General features: G+C 34.1%; 1 protein-coding gene across 11 annotated transcripts in view; it reads left to right on the forward strand.

Annotated features, from left to right (window-relative positions):
- The window catches only part of LOC117316648 (transmembrane and coiled-coil domains protein 1-like), a 105,326-nt gene that overhangs the window by 55,740 nt on the left and 35,364 nt on the right, over positions 1-14,222 (forward strand). For 10 of the 11 annotated variants that reach the window (XM_033871343.1, XM_033871334.1, XM_033871335.1 and 7 more), the window contains 2 exons: positions 5,910-6,066; positions 10,496-10,549. In XM_033871343.1, coding sequence (XP_033727234.1) covers positions 10,512-10,549 — 38 coding nt within the window. In that variant the 5' untranslated portion in view covers positions 5,910-6,066; positions 10,496-10,511. The remainder of the gene's footprint in view (positions 1-5,909; positions 6,067-10,495; positions 10,550-14,222) is intronic. The other variant, XM_033871337.1, reaches the window with a different exon arrangement.

Genomic DNA, 14,222 nt, shown 5'->3' on the forward strand with positions numbered 1-14,222 from the left:
ATTACACTTCATTGAAATGTTATACTAGCTGTTCTGACCAATCAAAGTCTGGTTACTTTTTAGGGTCAGATATAGCAGCAACTGAACAGCTGATTTGAGAATGCAGTTTTGCTCAAGGGATTTCGTGAAAATTCACACAAACACATGGTCCTTTAATTCAAAGTGTTGTTTTAATATACAGTTTTTTTTCGAGTGGGTTAGGTATTCAAGATGGCCAGCACATTTGTTGGATTTAATAGGTAAATCAATTGAATTTGGATTAATATAGTTTCAGTTTTGTATACTTGATATATCCGTTTTTAGCCAGGACATATTTTCAGCTTGTTTGATTGCCTGAGGACCATTAATGAGGGATTAATTGGAAGAAGATTTACTGCTGAATAAAGGATCATAGAATAATACACATAGCACTATAGTTTATTGACAGAGACAAATTGTCATTTCCTAAATGTTTACAGAGAGATCATTGGAGGATTATTGGTGATGATGGCACTGTGATTACAATACATCCTATCAGATGAACCATCCTTACTATGATGTTGTTTGGATGAGGTTTAGGTTCTTTATGATGTAATGGGAAGGCTGGGATGATCAAGCAATTCCCCAGAGAAGTGAAATATTAGGAATATTATTCCAAACTTTGTGACCCCTTGATAGAGCATTCACATTGAGTCTTGAATAATCAATTGATTTGTTGTCAATAAAGCTGCTAGATTCTGTTTCAGTGGGATATGTTTTTCTAAAAGAAAATTTAATCAAATTATTTTGATGGATTTTGCTATAAGATGATGACAGTTTGGAAAAATATGTTGGATAATGACAAACAAATTTCCAATAAATATTGTAATTTACTATAGATTAATTCAGCGACTAAGTGATGACTAGATCAGTAAAAAGTTTACCACCTAGAGCATTAGCGGTTACCACTACATGATAAATTACTGGAAAATACAGGTATATACAACTTGTGGTTAAATTTCAGGTATATAAAACTTGTAGTTAGAAAATACAGGTATATACAACTTGTGGTTAGAAAATACAGGTATATACAACTTGTGGTTAGAAAATACAGGTATATACAACTTGTGGTTAGAAAATACAGGTATATATACAACTTGTGGTTAGAAAATACAGGTATATACAACTTGTAGTTAGAAAATACAAGTATATACAACTTGTAGTTAGAAAATACAGGTATATACAACTTGTAGTTAGAAAATACAGGTATATATACAACTTGTAGTTAGAAAATACAAGTATATATACAACTTGTAGTTAGAAAATACAGGTATATATACAACTAGTGTTTAGACACTGCTAGTTATGCATGTACTCTTAAGCCCTCACGACAATTCGTCACAATTCGTCACAATTCGTCGGAGATATAAAGTGTGACTAGACACTGCTGACTACGTACTCTATTAGACCCTCACGATGATTCTCCAGAGATATACAGTGTGACTAGATTAGACCCTCACGATGATTCTCCAGAGATATAAAGTGTGACTAGACACTGCTGACTACATACTCTATTAGACCCTCACGATGATTCTCCAGAGATATACAGTGTGACTAGACACTACTGACTACATATTCTATTAGACCCTCGCGATGATTCTCCAGAGATATAAAGTGTGACTAGACATTGCACGCTGACTACATACTCTATTAGACCCTCACGATGATTCTCCAGAGATATAAAGTGTGACTAGACACTGCTGACTACATACTCTATTAGACCCTCACGATGATTCTCCAGAGATATACAGACTGTGACTAGACACTACTGACTACATACTCTATTAGACCCTCACGATGATTCTCCAGAGATATACAGTGTGACTAGATTAGACCCTCACGATGATTCTCCAGAGATATAAAGTGTGACTAGACACTGCTGACTACGTACTCTATTAGACCCTCACGATGATTCTCCAGAGATATACAGTGTGACTAGATTAGACCCTCACGATGATTCTCCAGAGATATACAGTGTGACTAGACACTACTGACTACATACTCTATTAGACCCTCACAATGATTCTCCAGAGATATACAGTGTGACTAGACACTGCTGACTACATACTCTATTAGACCCTCACGATGATTCTCCAGAGATATACAGTGTGACTAGATTAGACCCTCACGATGATTCTCCAGAGATATAAAGTGTGACTAGACACTGCTGACTACGTACTCTATTAGACCCTCACGATGATTCTCCAGAGATATACAGTGTGACTAGATTAGACCCTCACGATGATTCTCCAGAGATATACAGTGTGACTAGACACTGCTGACTACATACTCTATTAGACCCTCACGATGATTCTCCAGAGATATACAGTGTGACTAGACACTACTGACTACATACTCTATTAGACCCTCACGATGATTCTCCAGAGATATACAGTGTGACTAGACACTGCTGATTGCATACTCTTAGATCCTCATGATGATCGGTTCGAGATTTTCAGTGTGGCTAAGGCACTGCATGGTGACTACATAATCTAGACCCTAACGACAAATTGTCAGAGAGGATAAACAGTGTGGCTATAGGCACTGCCGATTATATGTACTCTAGACCTGTGATCATGTCAATTGTCAGAGAGGATACAACATGATGTGACTATGTACTGCTGATTATATACTCTAAACCCTCACATTTACTTGCTGGTGAGGATATTTAATAACCTGTCTTTACATAAGTAGTGATTACCCAGCAATACATGTCCTTGGTCTACTGACTTCATTTTAACCTGATTGTCATGAAACATTAAATTGGATCCCTAATGTTCAGACTGATATCCTTGATATGCTGTATAACTTTGCATATTAACCTCTTGGGTTCATTGATGAGGTCAATTTCAATATATAAATGGAATTTTCAGTATCCTGGCTCTACTGACTTTATTTTGCTCACAAAAATTCCTACACTTATTAATTTCCGATTGATTTCCTGGTATTAGAGCTATAAGGATTTAAGTCATCATTTGTCATTGTTTACAATAACCTTAGTGTTGGAGTGGTACTTTCCGGTTTGTATGATTGGTGCTGTTTTATAATTGACATTTTGTATGACTGGCGGTGTGTTATGACTGACAATTTGTATGAGTGGTGTTGTGTTATAACTGACAATTTGTATGAGTGGTGTTGTGTTATGACTGACAATTTGTATGAGTGTATGAAGATTTTTGTTTGGTTTTGTAGGATTTGATTATTTACATTAATTGCTGTGTTTAAGGTCATGATATAGACTATTCACGACTATTGGGCTGTTCATGTAGACACTGTAACATGGCTCTTCTCTTTTAGACCAACCATTAGATGGTGATGGGACATTATACCATACGCGGTCCGGGTAGTTTCGTTCGAACTGTCCGATAGGATCAAACTTCATTGACGTAACTCCATTATGGTTGTTTTGTATCATGTTGTATCAGGTTCAGCCTTGATAAGGAGACATAAATAGCATCATTACATGCTCGGCTGCTTACATATTGACTTAGACTTGTCAATCAATAAGCTTAAAATACTCAATCGTATTTGATTTCCAACCCTTCATCTCTCCCTACACAGAATTGTTGGGATTGAATGGAGTTCAATTACCTACAATGAGTTCTAAAAAATATGTCTGTACAAATATAGCTTGGCACACAATAAAAAGTGTTGGTGTTATTGGACAATATAGGGGTATTTGGAAGAAACAAATACACAAATGCTGTATCCTAACTTAATTATTCTTTGATGACGTAGGTTATTAGATGACATCGTTGAGATTGGTTTACATAGCTGTACATCTCCTTTGTAACTTGGGGTAGATGCATTGATGTACAATACAGTTTTTATCCTCAAATAAGCCCCTTCCCTAGTGTAACAGCTTAGTACTATATTAATCCTTAAATAAGCCCCTTCCCTAGTGTAACAGCTTCTCCCCTGATGTGACAATTTAGTATTAAAACAATGGAAGGACTTATTCGTTCACCACATTTTTAAACAGAGTTTGGAGGGGATGGATTCGGACAGTATGTACGTATGTTACATCATTTGGTCAGCGCTTCCATGAGTTCATTTCTCAAAGAAATTTCATAAAATTTGTTACATGAGTTTACTATTTCAGCATCCCTGTATGAGTTTGAGATTCAGAACCTGTGCTCCTTTATTTACAGAGTAATTGCCCTTAGTTTATTTCACTCAATTTAACATTGTCAGTGCTTAGACTCATGAAATCATTTCTCAACAACATTTCCTGAACCTTGATGCAGCTGTTTCTGATGGTAATATTTTGGATGAGTTCAAGTTTCAGAACCTTCTCTCCCTTATTTACAGAGTTATTGCCCTTTTTTCACTGAAATATAATTTTTTGTCAGCATGCACTCTCCAAAGTTGATTTCTTGGACATAGGGGGGGATGTATATTGTTTGTTAAAAAAGCTATCAGACTATATTGACATATTGCATCATTAGGAAATGTTTTTTTGAACTTTAGTAAGTTCAACCATTCCTTTATCTCACAAAAAATTACGATATACTTAGGGTCTTATGTCAAGTATGATATGCAATCAACAAGCAGTACTCAAATCAGATGTGTAATTAATACATTTATGCTTGTGTTTATATATACCCAAATTGTCTATGTTTCTCGGGAAGCTGAGAAAGGGGCCAAGATGAAATGTGCTGGTATGGTTGTGAACATCCTTTGGCATTTTATGAAGACACCTGATCCTAATTGTTCTGGATAGCATGTGATAGGCCTCCAGCTGTGTGTTTTGTTGAGTGAGATAGTCACAAACTACTACAAGGAGAACCTGCCTCAAAATGACCCTGGCTGGTATTTAACCCAACAAACAAGCAGTCCCTTCAAACAACAAGGACATTGGTCTCTTAATATTAATACAATACAATACAACGCTGTTCCTTCCTTTGATAATATGGATACCTATATCATTGATTCAACTGGTAGAATAATGTGTGACAATCCGACTCCATCGTTAATGAGATTTTTACAAAGATAGCTGATTTCCATGCTTCTTCCTGTACTAATTACAGGTACAGTGGAATTGTTGCCATAGTAACCAGTTTGTTTATTCAGTGGTCAGAACATAGTGTAGTCAGTGTTACCATGATATAAAGCAGAAGTACTAGTCTTGAATCTTGTTTGACTGGCAACAGGAGGGATTTCCACTTGACTGAGATATCAAAATATCAAAAGTGCGTAACTTTGTTTCCTAAATTTATTAGCAGTGTCAAATTTCATCTATTTTGAAAAGAAATATTTTGAATTTCTGACTGTTAGCAAGTTGGAGTAAATGGTAATAGTTAATTAATTTAACATAATAATTCGATCATTGGGCATTGTTAAGGTGAGGATGCTTTTAAAGCTCATTGTTTGATCCCTGCCTTTAGAGCTGTTTTTGTTTCTCAAGGGACTCAGGGATTACCTGTTATTCTGTGCTGTGTGTGGTTGTAGTTTCTCTGGATGTCATGTGACATTGAGCCTCTTGTATGTTGTTTGATGATGTAGCCACCAGCTGTTACAAGGAGACAACTCTGTCTCAGATCGAGTGACCCTTTGTCTCAGAGTGACCCTTTTAACTGCTGACAGGGAAATACCTCAGACCATCAAACAAATTACTGATCGTGTATGTGGTACTGTGTTGTTTTTGTGAAAATGGTCTCGCTGCCGCAGTGAATGGGGAAGCAACTCCATATTAGAAAATCAAATCTGACACAAATTGGAAGTGAAATTTCTTCTGATTCTGAAGTTTCAAACTAGGGGGAGATAATTCATTGTTGAATTCAGCGAAGCAATTCTTTACAAAAACTAGGGCCTTACCTATAGCCAATCTTAAGTTTAGCATGTATATGTTTGTACTAGCCTTTACTAAGTTTAACATATGTGTTTTACAGATCTGATCATCACATGCGACAAAGTGCCAGATGGAACATTATCAGACAGAGTGAGCAGTAGTCCCTCCAATGTCACAAATACTCAATCCAAGTCAAGCAGCTCCCTGCTGGGCTACTTACTGCCTCTAAGGAGCCGCAGTCGAAAACAAGCCAAGATGTAAGTTGTCAACTGAAAACTCAAAATTATCCACAATCCAATCAATATATACCTACAAAAAGGTTTTCCTAATTCAGCTTTAGATATCAAAAAATTATTATTTAATCTTAAATGTAAGTTGTCATCTAAATCTTTAGAATATATGATCCCATACATTTATACCTTCAAAAGAGGTTTTATCTCCTACAGCTGTAAATAGCAAAAAAAAAAAAATTATTAGTCACTCTTAAACTTTTGTGACATGATTGAAATCAGATAAGACAAGAACAATCTCATATATCATTGAAATTAATCCTAAGACATAATGTCTAGACACAAAATAAAATGTTAAGTCCCTTATATCACTGAAAAGTTGGTAAAATATGTAACTGACTTATACCCCAGGAATCCCAAATCAAGAAATACATCCCTTTGTTAATTATAAGAAATATTAATACCTGGTACATGTTTTAAAATCCTCCCTTACTATACATCACCAAAAAAAATAACGAATCAATAGAATTGTGTGGCATTCGCTGTGTGGCTTTATTACACTGTAGTGGTCACTTTGTGGTCAACACGTCATCAAACACCAGCTTCTAAAATTCATTTTTCACAATGTAAAACATTAATTACACGTAAATTTTGGGTATATGTAGCTTTCTGCATGGTCACCCAACTGTGCCTTTTCTCTGTGTATTGGGACGTCTCTCATGTTAAACTCCAGATCATTACAAGGGTTGGTGATTTATGTTGTATTAGAAGTCGTAAGAAAATCAATACTTCAAACGAGGCATATCAATACTGAGTACATTAAAGGTCACAAGGGGTGAAGGATAGCTGGTCTTCTATTATAGGACCATGAAACTCTTTCTTCTTTTTTTTTGAATGTTGGGTGATATTGTGGATCAAATCCTAAGAATCAGAAATTATCGTCAAAATTCATGTGCACAGTTTGGCAGATTTGCTTAGCAGTTTTACAAATACAGAAAGCTTTTCTTTACAATATTTTTCTCTTTTTTTTTTTATTACATTTCCCATCAAAACACATTTTAAACATGTTAGTTCGGCTGTGTTTTCCTCTTGGAATGAGCTTTTAATTGCATGACCACTGACAAATAATTCCTGCATCAAAGTAACAATATTTTCTGACATTAAGTCCATGCCTGGTAATAAGCCCACCCTGATCATTTACAGGTCGTAGTCTCCCACAATAAGTCTGTGTCTGGTAATAAGCCCACCCTGATCATTTACAGGTCGTAGTCTCCCACAATAAGTCCATGTCTGGTAATAAGCCCACCCTGATCATTTACAGTTCGAAGTCTCCCTCAATAAGTCTGTGTCTGGTAATAAGCCCACCCTGATCAATTACAGTTCGTAGTCTCCCACAATAAGTCTGTGTCTGGTAATAAGCCCACCCTGATCACTTACAGGTCATAGTCTCCCACAATAAGTCCATGTCTGGTAATAAGCCCACCCTGATCATTTACAGGTCGTAGTCTCCCACAATAAGTCCATGTCTGGTAATAAGCCCACCCTGATCATTTACAGTTCGTAGTCTCCCACAATAAGTCCATGTCTGGTAATAAGCCCACCCTGATCACTTACAGGTCGTAGTCTCCCACAATAAGTCCATGTCTGGTAATAAGCCCACCCTGATCATTTACAGGTCGTAGTCTCCCACAATAAGTCCATGTCTGGTAATAAGCCCACCCTGATCACTTACTGTTGGTAGTCTCCCACAATAAGTCTGTGTCTGGTAATAAGCCCACCTTGATCATTTACAGTTCATAGTCTCCCACAATAAGTCCATGCCTGGTAATGCCTTTGAAGCCCATGCACTCCTATATTATTGCAGAACAGTACAAAATGTTTACAATTAACAGTATTTTATGGTCCAACATCAATCTCTGTGTAAATTTATTTAACCTCATGGCCTTTCTACAGAATAAATGTGTTATTGTAATGTGATAAATTAAGGTTGTTGTCATAGAGATACTAAAAATCCTTTGTATTTTCCTTGGTACATGCTTTATATTAAATTTTGTAATTTTATGTTTGAATTATTATAGGATGCTATTTGTATTCTAGATTAATTTCTTCTGTATCATTTTCTTTCTAACATTTCATATTTTTTGTATTGTCTTATTCTATTTAAAAAATATTTATACAACTTTCAATCAGAATCGGACTCGGAGCTACTTCTAACTGTTATAACTGAGAAACGACTTTGACTGTTCCATTGAAAAAAAGCTTACCAGTATATAAAGTGGAACTTCGTTAACTCGAACTCGGATAACTCGAATACCCCGCTTAACTCGAAGTACCTCGCCGGTCCCGGCCGAATTCTCTCTTTATCTTAGTAAAAAAAACTCGGATAATTCGAATTCGGATAACTCGAAAAACTCGGATAATACGAAGTAAAAATTTGGTCCCAACAATAAAAATCCTACTTGAAATGTTCGAATAACTCGAAGTATAATTTTCGTCGATCGGTGGCAAACGCCGACATTTTTTAAGAGCTAAATTCCGTTTGTAATACTGAACATATCGGCACTACTAACCTACATGCTATTATAAGTGTTTTATAAATTCATAAAAGAAATTGTCGGTTGAATCTTATAACAACAAGTCTTGGTGATAAAAAGTACTGCTTTACTTACATCAGGTAATTTCCCAAAGCGGTCGCCGATATCAGTACACACGATAGTCAACAACTCATCTACCCGTTCGCTCAAGCGGAACTAATCTCTGACACACCGGTAGATCTACCCGGCTGATGTTTTTACAGGTGTAGAAATGACACAGTCACCGGCGCCTATTAAATCTTTAAACTGCTGAAACAATAGCGTAATTACTGCCGAGGTGTTCAGAGTACAACTGTAACGGTCAGTGCTGTCTATTAAATCGGATAAAACGCCAACTCAGTTACAGTAACATTTTATACGCACATGCGCAGCCCAACTTCCGGTGCTAATACACATGGAAATGGCGTGGTTATCAATAAAAAGTAAGTAGGCCGATCAAACAGTATTTTATATATGTCCAATAAAAGGTAATGGTTCTGTTACGTTTTGTATGCAATCTGTGTTAAACTTAAACGGTTATTTGTTTTGACATTAATAACTTGTTATTTTGTCGAATTCCATTTTATCGTTTACCTTTTGCAAACATGACTTGAACATCAGATCGTTATTGAAATGACTATAAGTGAAAGAAACTTTATCGTGACTGTATATCGGCAAAACTACACCAAATTACAAGTGACATAACGAAACATTACATATATATTCACATGTATTGACCAGTCTTCACACTAAACTGATGAGCGACAGAGCGAAGTTATAATGATTATATAATGTTGACAAATATTGACCAAACTTTCCACCAAAAACGATAACTCGCTTAATTCGAACACTCGGATAACTCAAAGTTTTTTCGTGGTCCCGTCGACTTCGAGTTAACGAAGTTCCACTGTATGTATAATTTTGATAGACTTATATGTCAGTTTCTTTAATCTTTATAAATTTTTATTTTAACAAGGATTGCATATATAAAGAGCCTGGAGGCTCTAAGTTCAGCTTTCCTCAAATTCTTTATGTGTCTGTAAAAAGTTTTTGGTGATCATGTAAATACAAGTAAAAAAAAAAAATTTAGAATTGATAAAAAAAAAAAATAATAATAATGTAAATCAATCTTTGATTTTCCTCTTCAATATTCTTTTGTCTTATGTTATTCTCTCAATGAAAACTCCAAATTTTTAAAGGGTTACAAAATATTTGAAAAAATTATGACGAGCTGGAAAGGGCAATTTCCCCCCCATTTTATGAGAATAGTCTACTGACCGTCTCTGGGGAGAGAGAATTGTAAAACTAAGAATAAAATTTGTCAGCCTTAGATTATTGCTTCCATTTCGTCCTTATCTGAATGTGAAATCAATTGCCATTTCCACTGATTCATTAACATTGTCTTAACAGCAAATATCTACTAGATAAAGATAATATTCAGAATCTATGTTGTAAATTTTGTTTTCCTGGATTCTTTATGCACATTTTATTTCAGCTAAAGTAATGACCAGGTTAACTCTTGTAGTATATGAGTTCACTGATTTTGTTTTAAAGATCAATTTTTTTTTTAATAATGTGGTTATATTGAGAAAAAGATTTTGTGTGTGGAAATTTTTGCATTCTTCCTTCCTTAATGATAATGTTTAACAAATAAACAAATAAAAAGGAATAATTCAGTCACAAATCACTTTTCATGATTATGTTAATGTGATTTTAGGGGTGCTAATTTTTAGCTTACAAATCTTTTTAATAGCTAACAATTTTTTTCTAGAATATTGTTGTCAATGTTTATTTCAGGCTCAATGCATGTATGCAAATTGAAAAAGAAAATAAACAAAAAATAGAAAGAAAGAAAAAAATTAATGTCAATCATTTATTTCTAGTCAGACAAAAATTGTAATGTCGTCTCAAGGGAGGCGATCAAGCTTCCCCTCCAGGTAACTATGGTAACGCTTTCAGTTTGATTTAGTCGCATAACCATAGGCCAGATATCTGCTTCATTGTTCCACTATCACTGTTTTCTACTTTGAAAAGCTTGAACATCAGGTTTGCTACGCTAACAAGACCATTTCCCGACTTTGTAGTAGAAATATCAGGTGTGACACGCTCATAACACCCATTATTTCCAAGTACTTTATATTCTTGACCAATATGATATGGATTTTCCCATTTCCATGGCAACTTCTACACCTACTTATTAGAGTATAAATTATGTATTGATTAATACATTGATGATCTTGTGAGAGAGGAGAGTTATAAAAATCTTCTATTTTTTGTAGAATGTTGTAAAATATGTTAAAAGTTTGTTTAAAACAAGTCTTTTATAAGCATTACACAGGGACTTTATTTCTTGATTGATGAAATAACAGTTTTACTTGTTATTGTAAAGTAATCACTTGTCATTAAATTGTATTTCTATGATCTACATCTGCATTAAATCGTGATACTTTACACTAATTATTTTGATTAACGATAATTATTCAAAAATTTGGAAATCTATAATTTTAGTTGGCTTATTTTAAAAGTATGAGATTTTTTTTGGCAATATAAATAATAATATATATATTTTTCCCCTTTCAATGAGTCACTGATATTTCATTTTCTTAAACTGACAATGCTTCTCCAAGAGATCTTGTTGTAATAGAAAGTTACATTCTTTGGCTAAAGCCATTGTTCTTCTTGTTAGCTTTCATAGATGTGCCATCCATGCTTTTTCCATGAAAGAGTTATTATTTATTCAAGAAAAATGCTTTTCTATAAAAAGAAGAGGCAGTTGGGAGCTTATGCAGTGTGCTTTAAGTCTTTTACTTTATACTGTGATCAACATGTGGTCTTTGCATACTTTTACTTTTGCTGTTAATGGAAATATATTATAATACTAAGTAATTCCGAAAGAAATTTGTTAGCTCACCTGACCCGAAGGTCCACATGCACTTATGCCATCATTAATGTGGCATCTGTCGTGTGTCCATTTTTAACTTTACATTCAAACAAATTCTTCTTAAAGAAGGGGCTGTGATAGCTATGTTGGTAAGAGCACCGGTCAGTCATAACCTCAGATGAGGATCCATTAAGGTGTGTAGTTCGACGTTCCTTTCCCATGTCAGTTTGTGTTTCTCGGAATCGAAATCCAGGGTCAAAGAGGTCTAATTTGATTAAAACAATTATATAAGTTCTATTGAAACCTCATCAGGCTTAGAGTGATGACATCTGGTCAGTGTATCATAAATGGTAGCTAACCAATGCAAGGGATTGATATTCATAAGGAATGACCTTAATATATGTTTCACCTTAAACCCTCTTCTCAGATTTGTGCCAGGTGAGCGATACAGGCCCATTGGGCCTTTTGTTAAGTTTCAAGTGAGCTTTCTTCATCTTTAGTTGACATAACTGTTCCCTTAAATTGTCCACTAAGTTTGGTTTTGCTTTTTTGTGTTGTTCAATTATAATTTCAAATTCCTGGAAAAGTTAATATTTTCATTAAAAAAAAATTCATGTGCAAAATAACAAATTGTTATTCAAATTTGTATTATGCGTATCTAGTCCAACTCAATTGGTGATCATGTCTGCGTTTTGCTTTTTCCTGATGTTCAAAGCAGGTTCAAAGTGTATTTGTCACACTGTCATATCTAGCCATTTCTCACTTCCTCTTCTGATGCTTGACATTTACTTGATAATCCTTAATTAAATTAAATAAAATTGAGGTAAATTGCTTTTAATGTGTCAGTATTTCATAAATTTGTGTTTATTTGTTTCGGTTGTCAAGTTAAATGCTGGCACAGAAGAAGAAGTTAAGCTTGTGGCCTTCTGAAAATGCTGTGTTCATGTGAAGGGGACATAATTCTGGATTTATGCTATACTCATAAAGGGGGATAACTGGATTTACGCTATACTCATGAAGGGGGAATAACTCTGGATTTACGCTATACTCATGAAGGGTAATAACTCTGGATTTATTAAAGCTATACTCACACTGTTAATTTGTGGAGGATTTCTTTTGTTTTGAAATTAATCTTATATTTGATTGTTTTCATGTTCTTTCCAATCAAAATATTTTGTGAAATTATTTTCGATTCATAAAAAAAACAGAATTTTTTTCACAATTTCCAATTTCATATAAATATATAAAAGTTTGCTTTGAAATTTAAGCTGAATTGATCCTGTACATGTACTTAATGTGTTTGGTCTGTCCTATTTTAATTGTGTAGGGGTCAGAGGTATACTTTTGTCAGAAATTTTGATTCTCTTATAAGTTGGGGGTGAGCAACTTGGACTTCCTAATGCATTTATGTCTGTATATACTGGATGGGGAATTAAGTGTTGGCATTTCTCAAATTTTTCAGACGAATGAATAAAATTGTATATGTGTAAATGTAGATTTTATGTATCCAAAGAAGTTTAGGCTGTTTCATTTAATCTTGTAGATTTGTAAGTATTTTGAGCTTTTTTTTTAGTAATTTGAACTTTAGTATCGGAGTGAGATTGGACTGTATTAATGGTCGAGATTGAACATCAATATTGACTTACTGAATTCAGTATGAAATTAATGTATTTGATTATGTGTGAACAAGAGACTATGACAATCAACTGCATATTATCATATTACCTGTTTATATATACAGGTATATTTTGAAATGAGTACAAATTTAGCCATTTGAATGGAAATTATGAATATAATGACTATGGAGAAAATTAAAGAAGCAGAAAATGAAAATTTTTCACTTATGTGAAGCTAGGACATATTACATATATAGTTATAAGCATATTGTTCAATTATCCAGTATGCACAGCAATTTGTCTTTGGTAAATGCTGATATATAATATCTGACAGTCAATGTAATATGGAACCTAACACCTTAATGCAATAATTAGATATGTCATGAGCCTTTATGAATCAAGTGACATTTCAAATTTGAACATGTTGAATGACTTCCATATTGTATTGACAACAGTGTAAGATTCTATTGCTCACATAACTCAAATGAAGCGAAAACACCAGAACAGCTAATTTTGACTCCAACAGGAAGTTTTCCATCATTTACTTATAATATATATGTCACAATAGTGTGATATGTCACACATTCGTATTACAATATTTATGACATTGTCATATGACATGTCCGTTATGTGATAAATAGTTTATATAGCTTCATACACTGTTTACATAATCTTTTTATCAACATTTTGTGATCAACTGTTACCTTTTATATATAACATCACATTTGCATACAGATTATCACCCTTTATGTACAGCCTAATAAAATCTCATATTCTAAAATGGCACCCTCAAATATCCTTCACTTTAATTAAATTATTGTATAAAACTTTTCCATTAATTTGACTTCACATTCAAGCGATTTCAATTTAACAAATTCTTCCTGCATTCTTATATATCACTGTACAAATTCAGAACTGCACTTTAATTTTGTTTTTATCTAACATCTTTACCAGATCATTAATTATCACTGTTCATTAAATTTGGAACAGAAAAAATGTTGTAATGAGCCAAAATATAGCATAGTCACTTTAATTTAATTTGTATTTTATGTAAATTAAAAGTGCCATATATTTTTTCAAGGAAACCACAATTTATCTGCTTGTACAATAAAT

This window comes from Pecten maximus, chromosome 18 (assembly GCF_902652985.1).
Source record: "Pecten maximus chromosome 18, xPecMax1.1, whole genome shotgun sequence".
In the NCBI taxonomy this organism is placed as follows: Eukaryota; Metazoa; Mollusca; class Bivalvia; order Pectinida; family Pectinidae; genus Pecten; species Pecten maximus.